The sequence below is a fragment of the Chrysemys picta genome, unplaced genomic scaffold, assembly GCF_011386835.1.
Source record: "Chrysemys picta bellii isolate R12L10 unplaced genomic scaffold, ASM1138683v2 scaf1, whole genome shotgun sequence".
NCBI classification, from domain to species: Eukaryota; Metazoa; Chordata; order Testudines; family Emydidae; genus Chrysemys; species Chrysemys picta.
The window spans coordinates 3,329,932-3,351,465 of record NW_027052708.1 but is presented as its reverse complement, the minus strand read 5'-3'; the positions used below and the strand labels follow the sequence as shown (position 1 = coordinate 3,351,465).

Here is a 21,534-nt window from a genome sequence, read left to right as displayed (position 1 = left end):
GGCACAAATTGAACCTGAAGAAATTACAGGGATAAAACAGCAGGAAACTTCCATCCTTGTCAATCAATGGGAAGTTACACAGAGGAAATCTCTGAACTTTTTCCCACTCACACTTTCCTGCAACTTCACACAAATCCTAAAGAAACATCTGCTTTGTCTATCTACCAGGCAGGGACTGTCTCTGGGCATCATGCCAGAGGGAGCATTTCTCAGAGAAAGGGGCAAAGCTTTTACATTATCCCAAGGTTATTTGGTCCAATCACATTGTTCTGATACTGATCCCCCAGAGTCACCATGTCCCACATCATCATAACCTGTGTCTCCAAGAGGCAGGAACAGGGTTTCTTTCTCTGTCACAGAGACACCTTCATTCTCTAGCGAGTGCAGATTCCAACCTGAAAATACAAAAAGAGACACATAGTCAGTGGATCCATTTTATGGCTATATATGGCCACATAGCAATGGTGGAGTTAGTGCACTCTCTGGTATGGGTTGGAAAATGTTCCCTCTTCATTCTTCTCATTGGGTCCATGACAAATTTTAATCCATCATCTCTGTACATATTCTGGAAGTAAAATCCTTGGTTTCAAGACCATTTACAGTTGCCAAGTGAGTACTGTATTCACCTGTCACTTCATGTATAAAACCCAATCACTTACCGGGAAGTAGCTCTTACTTAAGGGCATTGTATAATTCACTCTGTGCTAATCACAAACATAAGCACGTTATTCTTATCAAGTACTAAGTAATGTACATTTGATTGCCACTCCAATTCCTCTGGGGTGGCTGGTGGTGTCTGCTCATGACACAATGGGGAACGGAAGGGAGGGGAGATGTTGGCCAAGGATAATGGGCAAAGCCTGACTTTTACAGGAAGTGTCATGGGCTCTTTAACAATGCACATCAGTAACAGGACTTTGGTTTATAAGATTCTGTCCAAAAGATACACGCACAGAAAACTGTTGGGAATCCAGTAATCCAGGGTGTGGCAGCCACACAAGGATTTGAACCTAGAGACTGAGGGACCTTGCAGCTTTTCCTGTCCCCACTGCAAGCACTGAAGCCTCTGCTTTGAGGGAAAGAAGAGAAGGAGAGTTTTTTTCCACAGGCATTGGGTTGGTCAGGTTTGTTCCTTTGCTGTGTAATGAACATTTCCAACCATCCCATTCTGTAGAGACACTGCGAAGTGCAAACTCACCTGTCTGTGAATCCCTGCTCCTGTCACTCACCCCAGTGCCTTCCTCATCATTCTGCCCCAAACCAGGGTCACCTTCAGGATCAGACACTTCTCTGGCATCATCATAACCATCCCCTGAGACATCTCCAGGCAGGGCAGGGGCATCTGACGTGAAGATGTGAAGTAATTAAGAGAATATTCACAGTGAAGACAGAATTAAACTACAAGCTGCAGATGCACCAGCCTCATTGGTCCCTGGGGATCTCTCAGCGACTTAACTTCCACCCTCAGGGATGTAAGACAAGCCCACCTCTGGAACCCTCAGATTGAGGGGTTTTACAGATCACATTGATTTGATACATTTCAATAGCTGGTTGAGAGGATCCTAGAGCTCCCAGATGAGCAGGGGGATGGGAAGTTGTAGAAAGAGGTGACTGGGATCTAGTCCAGAGGGACTGCTCCACAAAGCATTTGGTTACAATAATTACAAATCTAAATGACTTGGAATTGTCCAGAGATTGTTCCTGGCTTCCTAAATTTGATAATATTTTAAAATGTCTTTTCAATACGTTCTCCTGATAAGATTTACCCATAAACTGCCATCAGTCTCCAATGCACTGACACCACTGGGAGCTGAGCCAGCTAATAAGGGTCAGAAATGGGACTTTGGGTGTAAAATCTCTATGCCCCCCCCCCCCCCCGTCCCATCACAGCATATCTAACATAGATGTATATAAGCTGCCATAGCTGCATGTCAGGAAAGGCTGGCAGGGAACATTGCTCCTATGTAAAGGTCTCTCCTTCGATGCTCCCTCTTTACAACTAGTGAGTAACCTTGGTGCTCATGACAGTGAGGGTCACAGGGCAGTGATCTGAGCCAAGTACCATGTGGGCAGCTCCTGAGTAAACTGCTCCTTCCATCCCCGCAATGGGCCTCTGTCATGACCTAGGGCACCACACTCTTCCCTACCCCTGGGCCTCCACACACCTCTTGTAATGCACCTGGTCAGCGCCCCCAGCGTTATGCCAGTAGACAATACTGGTGGGTGAACTTTGTGGTTTTCTTAATAAACCACTATTGTTCCTACTGGGAAACACATTTAGTTTTTTGTCAGGGAGATGTTGCTTCCAGGAGGCAGATTCACTGCTCACCTTGGCCGTCTGGAGTCTGGGGGACGTCGTTCAAGTCAGGCTCCTCCACGTTATCATAATCCAGCTGAGACCCCCCTGGGGAAGCTCCCTCTGAAACAGCAAATGCCACACTCAGCCCATGGCACCAACAGCGTCTCTTCAGCGCAGGTGGCCCTTATAACTAGAGCTGTTTATCATGGCACGTCAGAGGGGAAGTCGCAGGGGCCCATGGTGAGAGGGCACAAGTCAGAGAACGACAGTAAAACAGGAGTCCCAGAAATAACTAGGGGCCAATCCTGTCCCTGCAGAATCCAACAGCAGCTCTTGTATGTGTTTCAGTGGGAGCAGGATCTGGGCTTGTGCTGAGATAACAGGTTGGAACACGGGCGCTGCCAGGCCAGAGCCGGCCTGTGTGAATCCAGCTGATCTCTGTGACGGGTTTGAATTTTCCTGTTACACTGGGGAGGGGGAACCTCCCCTCTGCAGGAATTAAAGCTCCCACTGGGAGGTCACTGGCCTGATCCTTGGTGAGCTCCTGCTCTCCACTAGCCTCTCAGGCAGCCCAGGGCTCAGCTTGGCAGTGCTCCAGCTTCTCAGCAGAACTGGCTCATCTGCTCAGTGTCTCCTCCCCCAGCCACAGGCTAAACTCCCACAGGGCCCAAATTCATGGACTCCCTTGAGAGCAGCTCGGGTAGAAATGCCGCACTGTTTATAATTAGAGATGGGCCCAGGCCAGAAAGTTCAGATCCAGGGTTTTGCTTCAGCCTGTTATAGTGACAGGTGTCAGCTGCAAAACTGACATCTGGAGCTGGGGCCAGAATCTGCAAATGCCCCCACCCACAATGGTCTGGTGGGTTCGGACCAGTGAGTTGGGTTGAGCCCATCTGTAATTATAACGTAGGACAATCTTCTCGTCTCTCTCAGAGGTGAGAGACGAGCTCTGTTGGGCATTGATGCCTTCCACCCAAAGAGACTGACCCGTCTCCTCCAGCTCCTCACCGTGGGAGGTCACTGGGAACCACTCACAGGGGTGTGTGCTCAGGAGATGGTCACATGTTCCCATCCTGAGATTCTGAAAAAAAATTTGTTCAATGGGATTAGACCCGACTGTGTAAAATGGGAACCATGTGAGGAGAAATGGCTGTGATTGCAGAAAGTGTCATAGAAATTCTGTTCTCTGCCCAGATTTGGGTCTCTCAGCCTGAGTTTGCCCCTCCCCCGTTACCTTGTTCTGATCCAGGATCATTTTCCCCCTCGCTGTCCCCGGTGTAATACGGCAGCTTTGTCACCGAGTCATCTGAATAGGAGACTGGAGAGACAAGAACCAGAAATTCATCACTGTGAGAACAGCAGAACTGTGGGACTGGGAACACATCCGAGGCCAGGAGCAGGATTTCCAGTCTCAGTCTATTCCTTCTTCTACGGGAGATGGTGACTCACAGCGACTCTTGAGTGGTGAGAAGCTGACACAAACTCCCCAAGAGAAATCTCCATGTTACTGTGGTAAATGTGACAGAGGGGATGCTACAATATGACCTGAAATATACTGGGGTGAGTGAAGGGCACGTCTCTGGCTGCTGGTCCAGGGAAGTTCCACAATGATCCTGGCTTCCTCAGCCACAGAGGGGACTCCTCCTTCTTAAGGGTAAATACCCACCTCCCCCATGAATCAGTCAATCAGTTCTCTGTGGTGTTTACAGTTTATGCCAAGACAGGCCCAGAGTAGAATCTGTGATTTCCTGTAACCATCTTAGCAGTGGTGCTGGGAGATGCCCTGAGCATGTTCCCAGAGCCCCACCACAGCACAGCCCTTGGGCAGGATGTTCTCATCAGATGTTGAGACAAAATTGCACATAGGATAACAGGGCCATGACTCAAAGCCATGAGGCTCTCCTGGGCTGATCTCTCTGCTCTGCAGGGCCAGCACACAACATTTTGGCACCTGAGACAGGGAGCTCAAATTATGCCCCCATACTCCATCGCTTGGGCCAAAAATTTGAAAGGTCTCAATTCTGCCTTCTTCCTGTTCTACTCCTCTCATGGTACTGCTCTGCTACCTACCCAATAAAGAACTAACAACTTAAAATGCCTTGTTCAAAAATTTTAAGTAACACTTAACTTTCAAACGCCTAAACAGCAAATGTAACTTTTCTTGGCTGCATAGTAAACACTGGCATTTTTATCTGTTTGAATAATCAAAGTGGTGCTTTCCGTGCCTTCTTTGTTTCAAAGATATGAACTGCTTCCTGCTGAAGGTCCACAGTCTGGACCAGCTCATGCTCTACTGAGATGGTTGCAAGGTCGACCAGCCTCTCCTGTTTCATCGTGGAGCGTAGGTGTTTTTTTATTAAATTCAGCTTGGAGAAGTTGCTTTCTCCACTGGCAACTGTTACAGGAAGTGTTAAAAGTATGGACAGAGCAACAAAAGCATTTGGAAAGAGGGTGATCATCTTATTTGTTCACATATATTCCAGAACAGCCTTTGGATTCGATCCTGCTGAAATGTATCATGAAAGGGCTTTCAGTTCATCACCTAAATCACTCGCATCAATATTGCGCATATCATCATGTGTCAACACTGTCTCTAGTGCCCTGCATTGCTCGTGTAGGTCTTCTTTGGGTATAGTGAGGGGTTTTGAAATATCATGCAACATCCCGAATATATTGCTCTGTTCCTTGAGCTGCATGAAACATTCTTCAACTGACTGTATTGCACAATCTAGCACCTGGTTAAAAAATTTAACTTTGGGGTCTCTTATAGGATTATCCCGTGCCTCGTAATCAAAATGTCTTCTTCTTCGGTGACTCTTGTATTCTTGAATGGGAGGGAAAATAATTTCAGTGTGAAGTTCCTCTGCCAACTTCTGTGCACTCTTCAGAACGTTTTGAAATCCCTCATCTGACCGGTAAGACTGTAGGTATGACTTTGCTTTGTCCAATTGTTCCATTGCTCCAGATATATCAAGTTCAACACCTTGGAGTTTCTTGCTTACAACATTTATTTCAAACAGTATGTCATGCCACAACATTAATCCACACAGCAATTTGAAGTTATGTATGTTTCTGGTGATTCCATTTCCCTCTGCCACTGTTTTCCCACGTTCCTGTCATAGCATTATCCTCTATCAGGGCAACTATGGCATCATCTATCTTCCCAATTTGGTGTTTGATAGGCTTTATCACCTCCACTCAACTTTCCCATCATGTGGCACTCAGTGGTTTCAGTGTCAGAGAGGATGTTCCCAGATGTTGCTTCAAACTTTGCCATTGATGAGTTGATGCAGAGAAAAATACATAGATGCTTTGAATTACATTAAAAAAATCAGCAGCCTCACTATAACCTGATGCTGCATCACTGACCACCAAGTTCAATGAATGAGAACTGAATGGGACAAAAAGAGCTTGAGGGTTTAACTCTCGGATCCATGTCTGCACTCCTCTGTTCTTTCCTCTCATGTTGGCACCATTATCGTAGCCCTGACCTCTCATGTCAGTTATCGCAATTCCTGTATCTTCCAGCTTTTTAAGAAGCACATTTGTCCTACCAGCTCCTGTAGTATCATCAATGTCAATATGTTCTATAAAATGCTCTCTAACAGTCACCATTGCAGGGACATTTTCACTAGGTTCTGTTGTTGTTACAAGAAGCACCATTAGAATCATTTGTTCCATATGGCTGATGTCAGGTGTGCAGTCCAGAATAACAGAGTAATATCTTCTTGACTTCAGATGTGCCACAATCTTATGTTTGACTTTTGTTGCCAGTAACTGTATGATCTCATTTTGAATTGTTTTTCCAAGGTAGTGGTGTGTGCACATTTCCTAGGCAGTGACTCTTCTTAAATGTTCCTGCAGTACAGCATCAAACTCTGCTCCACAATTTTAAGGAAGTTTCCATTGTTTAGCACATACAACTGATCTGAAGTGCCACGCGGTGCTAGGTTTTGGGTAGCAAGCATTCTCACAATGGCAATGAGCCTTTTCAGAACATTTTGCCAGTAAAGAGACTCTGATGCAATCTTGCCTTGATGCTGATCACCTATGGTGGCCTTTAACCTTAGTCTCATCTCAAGCTCTTTCCACCTATGAAATGCTCTCTGGTGATTTGCTGCCTTCTCATGGCATGCCAGATTTCTAGCCAGATTTTTCCAGTCCTTTGTTCCTGTAGAACCCAATGTGTCTGGAACATTAGACTGGAAGAGTCTGCAACAAAAACAGTATGCAACATTCTGGGTTTTTGAGTACATAAGCCACGGCTGCTCCACTTTGTCACCATTGGGGATTTCACGCCAGTAATGTGTTGGATGGAAACTTTTATTTTCATTGTCTTTGGGGAACATGACGTTTTTCACTTGCTGTGGCTCATGCAGTACAAGGAAGTCCCTCAGGCTACTGCTCAAGTGGGTGCACAATCCTGGATCATCTAGACTTAAGGAACTAAACTCAGCAGCAGCTGTTTCTTTTGCCTCCACTACACTCTTCTCTGATCTACACTTTTCTTCAGGAATGTGCATGGTTACATCCATTTGAGATGGTGATATGGATGCTGCAGTAGCTGCCAGGTCACCTGCACTCTGGCTAAGTGGAAGATCCAGCATCTTCTCACCACTCACATCCTCACTGGGAATGGAAAGCTCACCGTGAACATTTGTGTCTATGTATCTCAGGAGAGCTCCTTCCTGCTTAGATAGAAAAGCTTCCTTTGCTTTCTTTCTTTTTCTGAATGCTGTCCCAGAGGGGCGTTTTCTTCTTTCACTCATGACTGCTGTTATATGCCAGCCATAGTGGATCTCAACACGCAATTGAAGGGTACAAATAAGCAGGCTGGTAGCAGGGCCGGAGTAAGGGAAGAAATCAGCATCCTAAGGACCTAACTGGTTCCTACTACCTCAGTTGACTGCCTGTTCTCCTCAAGTGGGTTCAGGGAAGCAGCAGGAAACAGGAAGCTCCCGGAGAAGCTGGTGTTAATCAGTCCAGGCTCCTGGGCGTGCTAGAGAGGTACATAAGAGGCTCCTCCTCCTCTCTCTCCCTGCAGCACTTGCTGCTTTCTGTTATTCCCTCTCACCTTTTCTCCTGCCTGCCTGTTATGTCTCTTGTGCCCTCCTTCCTCCAGCACAGCATTCCACCATCTCTGTGCATCTAGAGCAGAGAGAATACATATGCACCAGCAGCAGATGCAATTTTCTACATGTAAGCAGAGTCAGGATAAGCTCTACTCTGACATCTGGTGGTAAATTATGGTGAGGGTTGAAAAGAACTTCAGGGGCTGACCTTGTTTGCATAGGCACACCTACCCGCCTAGCCTGGGACAACAACAACTGAAAGTGGTTACTTTGGCTGGTGTGGGATCCCCAGTTTCTCTGTTATTGGGGCAAGAAGAATAAACTGTTGTTACCCTGATAGGTGAATCAAGGCCAGTGGAACTGTTGTATGACAGAGAGACTCACCAGTAATTAAGTAGCACTTGCTAGACAAGGGGCATGGGTTACAAAACTCCAGTGACTGGAGAGAGGATGGGGACAAGTATTTGTACCTGATAGTATGGGTGCCCTTTGAGGGCTCAAAATACCAATTATACCATCTCCTCTCTCCACTGTTGAATGTCAGAGCTAATTTTGATTCCATTAGGAGTCTAGTTACAGGCTGCTGAACTAAATTCACTTTGGGCCAATGGTGCACCAGTGCTGGGGCTCCCCTACTATGAGCTAAAATCACAAAAGTGCTAAAGTTATTAAGAACCGAGATTACTGAGTGCTGTGTTAAATAGTGGGGGAGCCTAAAGCTATACTGCTAAGTGGCTGGCGGAGCAAGTTTGCGGGGACGGCTGGAGGAGCAGCAAGTGGCGCGAAGCCTTGTGGGGACGGAAGGAATGGTGAGTGGAGGTGTTTGCGGGATGGCTGGAGTGACTCACAGATCGGTGAGCGGAGCGGAGCAGCTCGTAGAGCAGAGCAGTTCGTGGGACGGCAGGAAGTGGACTGGCTCATGGTGAAGGCTGCGGCGGAACCCCACGGAGAGATGGCCAGCCGGCCTCGGATCACGTAAGGTGCCCCTTAACACTCTGCATGCCCCCCTTTTACTCTGTGGCTGCACTGACCAAGGACAGAGACTTTGAGGGTTGTTGGACTTTTGGGACTTTGGGTGGTTGCTGGACCCAAGAGACTTTGGGGGTGTAGGACTTTGGAGACTCTGGGTGATTTTTGGGTTGCTGGATTCAAGAACCAAAAGGAAAGGACACAGCCCAATTTGCTGGGGTGGATCTTTTGTTCCTGGTTTGTGTTATGAATCCTGTTTGTGGTGTTTTTCCAATTTAATGATGATGTCGTTTACCTCATGTTATTAAACTTTTTCTGCTACACTCAGACTCCGTGCTTGCGAGAGGGGAAGTATTGCCTCCTAGAGGCAACCAGGGGGTGGTATATAATTGTCCCAGGTCACTGGGTGGGGGCTCGAGCCGGTTTTGCATTGTGTTATTGAAACGAAACCCCTAGATTCAGACCCGGCCCTTCTTGCTGCCAACTTAGATGGGCAAAAGGGTTACATATACTCTGGGTCCTAGTGGCGTCCGCCATAGTCTGGCACCTGAGGCGGCCGCCTGAGTTCACCTCATGGTAAGGCCAGCCCTGCTGCTCCGGGGGCAGGAGGGAGCTGACCCAGCAGACCAGTGGCTGGGGTGGGAGGGGGGCACAGAACATCCCCTGCTCCAATGCTCCGGAGCAGTTTTCAAATGATAGTTTAGCCTGGCCCCAGACAGCCGCTTTCCTGACCACTCACTGGTTACACTCCAAGGCTGCAGGACGGGCAGAGTGACATTCACTGTGCCTAAAATAGGGACACTCAGTGTATGGTGGGACGGAAACTCATCTCCCTCAGTCTACATGAGTAACTGCTGGTCTCACCACATACCCAGCTCCACAGCTACAGCTTGGCAAAACAAACAAACAAACAAACAAAAACAGATGGTTTGGTTCTCTGGCCATTGGGGAAAAAAAGCAAAATAACTCCAAGATTGTTTTGAGTTGAGCCAAAAATGACTGTTTTGGGGAATTTTTGGCAAATGAAAAAGTAAAAAAAAAAGTTTAATTTTGGATGAATCCATTTGGTGTTCTTTTGGACATTAGTTAATTTTTGTTTGTTTGTTTTTATAGCTAAAATTAAAGGAAATTTCTAATGGAAAAATACTATCAAATTGAAAAAACAAAATGTTTTCTTTATAAAGTGTTGAAATGAAATGAATTGTTCTGTGTGTATTTGGAACAACTGGGTGAAATTGACAGGAATTTGTGAAATGTTTCAGTGTCTCTGAATCTGTATTTTTCACCAAAACATTTTGTAATGAAGACTTTGTGCCCAGCTCCAATGACAAGCTCACAGGCTGAAGCTGCAGTGATTGAACTCTGGGTCAGGGCGTCAGATGGAAAGGGCGTTAGATAGCTGCTCCCTGTTAAGAGTGAGACACACAGACCTGAGCGACTGAACATCTCCTGCTTCTCTCTCATCAGGTTATAATCAATCTCCTCGTACACAGCCTCAGAGAAGGGATCCAAGGGTCTTCTGGAACCTGAAAACAAAGGGCAGGGTTTGCACAGGGTCGTTGAAACCAGAGATGGGAAACACTATGGGATCATCCAGCCCCTCCCCCTGGGCCCAGTTCGAGCCTAAACCCTACAGCACATTCCCACTGCTGGAATTTAAATGAGCCAGGGGACAGGGTTTCTTTCCACAACAGCCCTTTGATGATGGTTCCCAGGGCTAGTTCGCTGTCAGGAAGCTTCATCACATTCATCTTAAATGTTCCCTTTTTAATCTCATCCCATTATTCCTGGTTATTCCCCTTTGGAGCAGTTTAAATAATTCTTCCCCCACGCTGGTGTTTATCTGCAAAATGGTGATAACATCGTTTTTTTTTAATTGAGTTTAAGACCAGAAGAGACCATTAGACCATCTAGTCTGACCTCCTGTATAACACAGGCCACTGCATTTCACCCAGATACCCCTAGGTTTGAGCCAAAAGATTCACTTAGACTAAAGCACCTCAGCAGAATAAGCTCTTGTGTGCCACAGGCAGAAAGCAGGAGCGATTAAGGTACCACCAATGCCCAAGATCCCTGCAATGGCAGGGAACTGACTATGTGAGAGATGACTAGATAATCCTGGCAGGCGATCCATGCTTCATGGTTCAGAGGAAGATGAAAATCACCCAAGGTCCCTTTTTGCCAATCTGAACTCGGGGAAAATTCTTTCCTGATCCCAAATCTGACAATCAGTTTGAACCTGAGCATGTAGACTGGTCCATCCCATCCAGTGTCACAGCTCCCTCTGTAGCTAATGTGTGATGCTTCAGAAGAGGGCAAGAAACAAACAAAAGAAAAGAAAGCAAAACAAAACACAAATGTGGGGGCTTCCCAGAATTCTTTCCTGACCCCTGCAGGTGACTGGCTGAAGCCCTGAACCATGAGGTCTGATAATAGTCATTGTCTTACTGCAAAGTTGTGAATGTTATGCGTATATTGATGGCAATCCCGTTCTCTACCTTCTTTCCAAGGAGCTGGTAGCTAATGTTTGTACAGTGTTTTAGAGAAGTAAAAACCCCTACAAGTGCCAGCTTTGAGTACAATACAGTATAATGCTCCTTTCCCGCACTTCTCCTTCCTCAGATTGTCTTTTCTACTGGATCACTCTCTTCACAACTATTTACCAGGACTCGATTTTTATACACTTGTTTTTTCATGACAATATTTCCAATTTCTCTAGGTTCCTTTTCCATGATGTCTCTCCTCATGATATTCAGAACCCCGCCCTGTGATTTATGTTCTACTGCATTTGGGAGGGTTACCACAGCTCCTTCAGGAAGAAAAAACAGTGTGGGTGGGGGATGGGGGGCGTGATTAAGGTGAATCATGGAGATTGTAACAACTCCTGAAAAGTAACAGCCTTCAGGGTGGTTTATACAGACTGGTTCAAACTGGGTTACCAGAGACCAAGAGACAAAGAAAGACTTCTGGTATGAAAGGCTGAATTTAAACAGACTCAGGGCTTTCATTTTGATTCAGCAAATGGGCAGGACCTTCTGTCCACGGGGATCCCAACACTGAATCATTGGACAGACGGTCGTCTAACAGGCTGCTGAGAGAGAGCTGGCTGCTAACTTGTGACTGCTGGCAAATCACTGCTCATAGCCCTTGGGGAGAAAGCACATCATGGGGGCTGGCCTGTGGGCAGGCTGGTTTGCTAGGGGTATCACAGTGGAAGGCAGGGGGCTGTGCAGAATTAAAAACACCTGGCCACAAGGAGGTGGGACAGGAGGTTCCCACCCAGAGACAGGTGATGGCTGGAGACCTGAGTAGGCACTCCTGGAGTGGATTACTGGAGGGTGGGGGGGATACAGATGCAGCTTCTCTGAAACTGTAAAGGTCCCTAGCTAGTATCATCTCCAGATTTCATGACTGGACTGTTCAATTGCCAAACAGTTAATAAAATAGTAAATGAGAGAGGCATTACCAGGCACCCCCGTCCACCCCACCCAGACCGGTATCACCCCTCACCCTGACACCCTGCAGCCCCCCTTGCTATTGCAGAGGCATTTCACACAGTGACACCAATCAGCACCCACCTCTGCGCTGGGCCCTGGCACTTCGCACCTGCGCCCCCAGGATGATTAAGACCAGGCAGAGCAGGGCCCCCAGGATAATGCAGATGACTACGGGCACCGTGACACTCCCACTGTCAGTCAGAGGGCGACGCGGGGGAGCTGGATGGAAATGAACAAGCAACAAAGAGAGATTATCCTGTGAGAGTCACGGGGAGGGGGGAGCAGGGAGCTCCCCAGTTACTCATTGCACGGCCCAGGACAGTAGGGTAATGGGCTGGGACAGTCTGTGAACCATGGGGGCAGCTCACAGGCTGCTGTTTAAATCATGGGCCCTGCCCTGTCAGCTGGAGCCATGAGACAGGAATCATCCTACTCAGCACGGCCTGCAGCTCCCACCCGGGTGTCCTTCGCCCTCAGATTTCACAGACCATGGAAAGGAGCTCCTTCCCTCAGGCTGCAGCTTCCAGATCCTCCTCTGTGACCCAGCCCCAGGGAAATTTAACCCTTGCTGGAGAAGGGGGATGGTTTACCTGGGGTATTTGGTGAATCTGTCCTCTCTGTCACACCTGAAAAGGGAAAGGGAGGAGAGTTAGAGCCTGGAGCGAGGGGGAAGTGACATGTTTGTTACCGGGGGAACCTCACCTCTGAGAGTCCCTGGTTGTCTCCAGCTGTTACCTCCACAAACTCCCTCACAGCAGCACAGGCCCTATATGTTAGTGATTTAGGGCCCAAGTCCCTTGTGCTCTGTGCAGCAATGAGGACTCTAGTAACAAACCAGCACACTGGGGCCTGTGAGGGATGCAAGGATTATGTCGGCTGATGACTTACCCAATCTAACTCAATAAAGGTTCCACCCCACAGCATCCATGATGCTCTTTCACACAGGAGATGGGAGGGCCTAGTCTGTGACCAAGGCGGCGGTGGGTGGGCTCATCCATCCTCTTCCCCAAAAATTACAGCATGTAACAGAAACATCTCCTGTCACTCACCTGAGCAATTCACGGCAGCATCTTCCTTATGATCACAGTTACTCTCACCCCAGGGCTTGGAGCAACAGTCCCAGAGAGATGACTCTGTCCCTCTGCAGTTCATCTTCTCCACCCAGATGGGACCAGTCCCCTCGCTAAATGCAGCCTCGCCCGGGGCAGATACAGCAGATCCACAGCCCAGTTGTTTACACACAACGTTAGCATCCGCCATGTCCCAGGAGTCATCACAAACTGTTCCCCAGGAGCCACGGTACCAAACCTCCACTCTCCCCGAGCATCTGTTCTGTCCTCCCACGACACGTAACTTCTCCCTGTCTGGAAATGCAGAAACCTCACATGTTACAGGGACAGCTGGGAAAGTCCTTAGGGACCAAGAGGGAGACACAGAGAAGCAGAGATACCTGTGCAGCTTGTAGAGTTCGGGCATTCGGTAAACAGGGTCTGAGGAAGTTTCCCTTTAGTTCCTATGGAGAGAAAGCTGAGGTGAGTGGATCGGGCAGTGTGTGCGAATCAGGTTCGAGTAGGGTTTATCAGTATTTCACACCCCTAATACCAGTGCTTTATAAATTGGCTGAAAGCCAAAATCTGGGTTATTAAATAATTAATTAGCTACTCAGCTGTTACTCTGGATTTTGCAGTCTTAAGCAGCTCCCTGCTGGTGGGTGTGTCTCTTTATGTAACTGGCAAGACAGTATCTGATTCTCCTCTAGCTCTCCCTGTGACAACCCCGCTAACACCTCTGCCCAGAGATTGGAATGGAAACAGAAACCTGAGCTGAAACTCACCCTCATTATGGCAGGAACCAACAGAAGAGAGAAAGTAATATTGAGAGGGGGCTGTATAGGAGCTGCAGGTCTGAACTTCCCCACATGGAAAGGCAGTGTGGTCCAGTGGTTATGGTGCTGCACTCGGACATAAAAAGACTGGGGTTCTATTTTTGTTTCTGCAACAGATCTGCTGTGTGACTTGGGCAAGTTCCTTCACCTCTCTATCATCTGTTTCCCCTCCCACTCATCTGGTCTATCTCGACTGTAAATTCCGTATGGCAAGGCCTCTCTTGATTTGTGTTCTGACAGTGCCTGGGGCAATGAGGCCTTTGGGGATTTTAGGTGTCACCATAATATAGATAATACTTGAGACACAGATCTATAGATGACCTTCACAGCCCAAACCTCTGATTGTTATTCCTTGGAAGATGTTTAACCAGAAAGGCACACGAATCATGTTCTTTAATGGGTAACACTTCCTGGCTCTTCCAGAGGCTTGAGCCAATGCTCATTAAGGCACCATGGGTGATCTTGGGACACTTCATCTCTCTGTGTCTCCATTCCCTATCTGTAAAATGAGGGTAATAATGCTCTCCTGAAAGGCTCTGCTGATGTGTGAGTGAGAGTTGAGAGATCAAGATTCTGATCCCAGTAACAAGGATTGCGAAGGGCTTAGAATTTGTTCATGCTAATTAACCATTGAAACAATTTACCAAGGGATATGGGGAGTCTCCTTGACATGAAGTCATTAAATCAAGACTGGACGTATTTCTAAAAGATATGCTCTAGCTCCACTAAAATGTACTGGCTTGATGCAGGAATTACTGGCTGATATTTTATGGCCTGTGATATGCAGGAGGTCGGATTATAAAATCCTAACAGTCTCTTCAGCCTTTAAAATCTGTGATTCCGTGACTTCACTGGGTGTTGGATTAGGCCCTAATTGTGGTTGCAGTGAAATGTATTTCTGTGTAATAGCGATGTCCATGTTTGTTATTAACAGGCCACATTACTATTTCTAGAACCTCAGATACCAAAAAGAAGTTTGAACCATTGCTGAGAATGTTATATAGCTATAGATATAGATTGATATAATTGTTATATTTTGTTACTTTTCACTAGATCTTTTTATCAAATACATACACATTTATTTATAATGTATATAAATGTGTATGTATTTGATAAAAAGATCTAGTGAAAAGTAAAAAAATATAATAATTATATCAAAATCTTTCAGTGAGCTAGACCTGACTGTTGAATGTGTGTGTGTATATATGTTTGCTATTTACCTTCACAAGCAATATGGGTTTCTTCTACTCTGTTACATGATTGTTGTTTCCAAGGGTCTGACGGGCATTGCCAAAGGGAGCTGTGCTGCTTATTGCACCGAACACCATCCACCCAGGTGGGGCCAGAGCCGCTTCCATGTGTAAACTCTTTCAAAAGTGTCCCTCTGTCTCCGCAGTCCAAGTGTTTGCATATAAGTGCCATGGTGACGGCATCCATAGGACTGTTGCAGACACTGCCCCAAGTCCCACTGTAGAAAACCTCCAGTCGCCCAGCACAGTCACTGCCACTCACCAGTCTCAGATCTGTGAATTCTAGGAGGAAAGGCAGAATTTGGGTGTGAAGGTTTCTGATTTTGAAACACACAGGGGGTTAAAGGCTGAAATCCCAGAGATTGCTAACAATCCTGCCCATTCTTCTCCAGAAGAATCAGAGACATTCTTCTAGAGACCAGTGACAGGTCCACGAGCAATGAAATTATTATTTAAAAGACACCATTTACCAACAGTTGCAAACAGTGGTACCCAAGATTCAGAAATCAATGTGACATTTGCAGTACCCCTTGGTATTAACTATTGGCAATGCTGACTTTTTAATGGTGACCATTGCTAGAGGTTAGGTAGCAGGGAGAGTGATAGAGAGAAAGGAAAAAGGAGATAAACTTTCTGACATCCTCAGCTTACTCCTCAGACACCCATGTACTTCATTAAGTCCCCTGATTATCAGACTCATGGAAGCATTTCCAGACCAGACCTGAGCAGAGAACTCCCGCATCCTCTTTGTGTCTGCAGTTGTGCTGGCCCCATCCCCCGGAAGGACAGTTCCAGAGATTGGATTCGTTCCCAGTGCAGTTCACATCATCCAGCCAGATCTGCCCGGATCCTTGCCCATAATGAGCCGAGACAGTTGCATTGATGGCGTGTCCACATCCAAGTTGTTTGCAAACGACATTGGAGTCTGACAGATCCCAGGAATCATCACAGACTGTCCCCCAGCTGCCACTGTAATAAATCTCCACTCTCCCGGCACAGCGATCTGCCCCATTCACCAGTCTGATCCGCCTGCTCCCTGCAGGGATAGATCCCAGCTGTTAATGTGCAATATAATGATAACTAAACAGCGTCCATGCAAATCAATGATGATGGTACAATGGCTGAGATACTGAAAAATGTGTGTCTTTAACAAGAAACATAAAGAGAAGAAGTCAGTAGAATTAGGAAATGCTGAAGACTTTGTAAAGAAACTTCTGATAAAAAGCATTTAAAGGGACAGGACCTAACCCTGAACCTTTAGTCGTCTGAGTCATCCTTATGGGATAGCTCTTGAAAGTAAGAACTACTAGTGAAGATAAAGCTTTGCAGAATCAGCTCCTACTTGGAAAACTTGAACATTTTCAAACAGGTCTTCTAAGGATGCGCAAGAAATAACATATTAACTACCAAATTTTTCAAAAATTCCAATTTTCTTTTAAATTCTTACAGACTTGAGAGGTTCCAGATGCTTGGAGAAAATCAGACTTGGGACTCATTCATTTTCCAAATAAAGGAAGAAATGCAGGTGAATACATGTACCTACGGTAAAGTCTAATAGACTTAGGGCTCTATTCTAATGCTGCTGAAGTCAATGGCAAAGCTCTCCCTGTCCTAATGGGAGCAGGAATGGGCCCTTACTGTGCCATAGTTACCCTAGAACTGGAACAGGCATGAACAATGATTTTAGTGCAGTAACAGTACAGTGCATGATACAGGTGTTTATTAAAAAATCTGTTATTTGAAGAAAGCCATTGTTTATTTACCTTCCCAAGACAAGAACCATAAGAACATAAGAGCTGCCAGTCTGGGTCAGACCAGAATTCTGTCTGAAAAAGTCGCCTGTACCAGAGCAGTACGCTGACCATCTAAGCTAATAGCCATTGATGGACCTATCCTCCAGGAACTTATCCAGTTCTGTTTTGAACCTAGTTATATTTTGTCCATCACAACATCCCACGGCAATGAGTTCCACAGGTTAGCTGTGCGTTGTGTGAAAAAGTTCTTCCTCTTGTTTATATTAAACCTGCTGCCTATTAATGTAATCAGGCGATTCCTCGGTTTTGTACTGTGTGAATGGGTAAATAACATTTCTCTACTCACTTCTATCATATCACCCAATGCGTCTCTTTTCTAGGCTAAACAGCCCTAATCTTTTTAGTCTCTCCTTGGACAGAAGCCATTCTGTACCCTTCAACATCCTTGTTGCCCTTCTCAGTACCTTTTCCAGTTCCACTATATCATTTCTGTGGATGGGGCAACAAGAACTGGACATAGTATTTAAGGTATGGGCAGACCATGGATTTATATAGATGCATTGTGATAGTTTCTGTCTAATTTTCTATCCCTTTCCTAATAGTTCCTACTATACCATTAGCCTTTTTGATCATTTCTCAGTTTTCAAAGAATTATCCAAAGAATTATCCACAGTGACTCCAAGATCTTTCTTTGGTGGTAACTGCTAATTTAGAAGCCATCATCGTATATGTGTCGTTGGGATTATTTTTTTCCAATGTGCATTAGTTTGCACTTATCAACAATGAACTTCACCTGCCATTTTGTTGGCCAGTCACGCAGTATTGTGAGATCCCTTTGTAACTCCTCGTAGCCTGCTTTGGACTGAACTATCATCTACAAGCTTTGTCACTTGACTGTTCACCCCCTTCTCCAGATCATTTATTAATATGTTGAACAGCACAGGTACCAGTACAAATCCTTGGGGTGACCTGCTGTTCATGTCTCTCCATTGTGAAAAGTGACCATTTATTCCTACCCTTTGTTTCCAATATTTCAACCAATTACTGATCCATGAGAGGACCTTCCCTGTATCCCATAGCTTTTTAACTTCCCTAAGAGCCTCGGTGAGGGACCCAGTCAAAGGTTTTCTGAAAACCCAAGTACGCTGTTATCAGCTGGATCACCCTTATCCATATGCTTGTTTACTTCCTCAGAGACTGGAGAGGCATGACTTCCCTTTACAAAAGCCTTGTTGACTCTTCCCCATCAAATCATGTTTATCTCTGTGTCTGATAAATTGGTTCTTTACTGTAGTTCCTACCAGTTGCCTGGTGCTGATGGTAGGGTCATCGGCCTGTAATTGCCAGGAACTGCTCCAGAGCCCTTTTAAAAAATCAGCCTTACATTAGCTACCTTACTGTCATCTGATACAGAAGGTGATTTCAGTGATAGGTTACATACAACAGTTAGTAGTTCTGCAATTTCATATTTGAGTTCCTTCAGGACTCTTGGGTGAATACCATCTGGTCCTGGTGACTTATTACTGTTTAGTTTATCAATTTGTCTAAAATATCATCTTATTACACATCAATTTGGACTGTACATCAGATTTGTCACCCGAAAAGGATAGCTCTGATGTGGGGATCTCCCCCACATCTTCTGCAATGAAGACTGATGCAAAGAATTAATTGAGCTTCTTGCAATGGCCTTGTCTTCCTTGAGTGCTCCTTTAACACCTTTGTCACCTTTGTTATTTAGTGGCCCCATGGTCTGTACAACAGGCTTCCTGCTTCTCATGTACTTAAAGCTATTTCTAGAGGTAGTTTTTGTGTGTTTAGCAATCTGTTACAATAGTGATGTACAATCAGTAGCAATAAAACTATTATCATATAATCCTCAAATCCTTTTTCTTTTCAGTGAAGGAAAAGGATGTACTATTAAGATTAGGACATAACAATACCACATTATAACAAAAAGTTTTACTTAATCACCAAGAGAAATAGGGTTATGTAGGACTTCCTTTTCCTGTTAATAATAATAGAATCTAATGCTGATATAGCACAGTTCATTGGTAGATCTCAAAGCACTCTACAAAGGAGGTCAGTGTCATAATCCCCATGTTACAGATGGGGAAACTGAGGCACAGAGAGGTGAATGACTTGCTGGAGGTCACCATCAGGCCAGTGGCAGAGGACCCAGGGAGGAGACCCCACGTCTCCTGAGTCCTGTTCCAATGCTCTGTGAAATAGGCGACATTGCCGCCCCCTCTTTTCTTTTTTGATTCTGGATGCCCCATTATTGAAGATTTTAAGATAAGAAGCCACTGTATTTACGTATTTACTGACCTGCTCAGAAATTTATCTCTTCTGACCAACAAATGTTAGGATAGATATCAATATTTTTCATTGTCAGAATTTTCCATTATTCTTTAAAAAACACACACACACACCCCCAAAAACCCATCTGATTGTTTTTGTTGTGAATGTGGGGGCAGGGTAGAGGTTACTGCTGTGTACCCTGAACTGTGACTTATTAATTTGACTTTTAAGCTGGTGTCACAGTGTCAAAGGGAACAGGCAGCTCTGTCCCACAGGTGGATATGGTCACAAGACTGGTGGCTGCCAGCCATTAAAGCTGGACGGGGCTCACTGTGGGACAATGGAGCAATCATCATGGGGATGTTCTCGGAGATGGTCTGGCTGGCCAACCGGGAAAACTAGTCTGAGGCAGAAGGAAGATTTCACCTGGCCCCGTAACACAGACCACTGAGCAATATGGTAATTGAACCCAGACACACACAGAGCAGGTGGGGACTTCCAGAAAAAGCAACTTTACAGAGAAAGGGGAGCAGAGTGGGGCAGACAAACTGAGCCCCAGCTGGGTCTCATGAGCACCTTGGTTCTTACTAGAACACAGGCTCATTCTGTTCTTTTCCTGTTACTCCCCAGGGAAGCCCAGCTCACTTAATTTGCAGGGAAGCAGAGATTAGATGAGCTGCAACACAAGTGTGGGGTGTTTGTTTGTTTTTTAAACCCCTTTTGCTCTAATGCATTGTTCCGGCTGCTGAATAAAGTGCTTTGTTCTGAGTACGCTGTAGGTCACTATCACGGGACACAAGTTGCCCAGAGGAAGAAATGCTGGTGACTGAAACCCAGTCGGACCTGCAGGGTGCTAAGCAGTTGGTTTGCACAGGGTAGTGTAACCAGGCCAGGCCTGACAAAGGAAGAATCTCGAGATTCCACCCCAAGACAGGCCAGGGCAAGTGGGCCAAGGCCTGATGTGGGTGCACTCAGAGACACCAGAAAGGGGAGAAAGGTGCAACTAATCCTGTAACTGAGACAATGTTAAATGAAAATAAAAAAATGTTTGTGAAAATTTCCATAATAAGGAAACAGTTTTACATCTGAAAAAGTTTTGATTAAAAACGCAAGACAGACAGACAGACAGCGAGGTTGCTGCAATGCATTAACCTATCTGGTGGCTGTGCTTTTCTCTGTACATAATACTATATTTTTATAACAAAGTTTGATCCTCAGATCCACATATTTTCAAGGTCTGATGAGATCACAGCACAAGGTGAGATGTTTACAGGCCCTAGGACAGGTCATGTTCCCACTGAACAAGGACAGGATGTTTCCAAGATTTCATAGTAAGTCACCTGAGCAAATGACGCCGACATCCTCAGCAATTCCTGCCTGCTCTGCCTGAGACGTGGAGGTGATGCAGAGCGTCAGATTAGTCTCGTTTCCTGCACACTGGACACTTCTCAGCCCCACGGGACCCGTTCCTCGCTCAGACTTAGGGGGGTTATAAGCTTTCTCAGTGACTCCGCACTGGAGCTGCCTGCACACCACGCTAGCATCGTTCATGTCCCACTGGTCATCCAGCACTCTGCTCCACACACCATGGAGGAAAATCTCAACTCTCCCATCGCACCGGCTCTCTCCATTCAGCAGTCTGAGAGATTCAGAGCGACCTGGGCTCAGGAGAGATGGGAAACACACTGAATAACACTCCCTGTTATACATTAGAAATAATTCATACTATGCAAGAAGTTATGGAAGGTTTCTAACTCAGAGGATATTAACACATTGATTGATGTGTATCACAGGGTTAAAAGGTGTAACCTCTGCAGAAGATATTTTTGTTTGTTTTTTTGAATCTCTAAGTGCAGGGTGCTATAAGGATTGTAACACCGAGGTGGACAGAGGGGCTTGTTAGCATATCCTGGAAGATGCTGAGCTCGCAGCTACACTCTATTTTTAGCCTGCCAGTCCCCTTGAGCTGGGAATTACATGCCCAGCACGGACTGTAGACATACCTGTGGCCCAGGGAGTTCCCCAGTGCCAACCCTCAGAGCGCACTCCATACCACAACTCTCTTCTGGCCTGACACGCTCATTACCCCAACTCACTGGTGTTGAAATCTGCATCTAAAAGATGTTGTGTAAGGTGTCATGCAAACTGCTATCATGTTGGTCATTAATATTGTTGTGTGTAGGGTTACCATTCGTCCGGATTTACCCGGACATGTCCTCCTTTTTGTTCTAAAAATAGCGTCCGGGGGGGAATTTGTAAATCACTCAAAATGTCCGGGATTTCCCCCCTCCCCCGGCAGAGCAGAGCGAGCAGCTGGGAGGGCTGCAGGAAAGTCCCGGGCTGGACTCCGGAGCAGCTGTAGAGGAGCCGGATCCGCCCTGCATTCTGAGCCGGCAGCTCTCCCCTGCAGCCCGGCCCAGCAGCACTGTGCAGGGCCAGGGACCGGGTTTTGTTGTGCTGGGGAGCGCAGCCACATGTCCGGCTCGGCTCGCACAGAGCCCAACACCCTG

The 21,534-nt window shown here is 46.1% G+C and overlaps 1 protein-coding gene across 1 annotated transcript; it reads right to left on the bottom strand.

The window, feature by feature from the left end:
* Window positions 1-246: 246 nt before the first annotated feature.
* On the bottom strand, window positions 247-20,662 carry LOC122173083 (antigen WC1.1-like). The gene is made up of 11 exons (XM_065578733.1): window positions 20,365-20,662; window positions 15,694-16,008; window positions 14,943-15,254; window positions 13,288-13,350; window positions 12,887-13,201; window positions 12,428-12,463; window positions 11,919-12,056; window positions 9,771-9,866; window positions 3,534-3,617; window positions 2,330-2,419; window positions 247-395 (listed from the first exon to the last, which is right to left on the bottom strand). Exons 1-11 carry the CDS (start codon window positions 20,573-20,575, stop codon window positions 247-249), a joined length of 1,809 nt encoding a protein of 602 aa, XP_065434805.1. The 5' UTR covers window positions 20,576-20,662.
* Window positions 20,663-21,534: the final 872 nt, after the last annotated feature.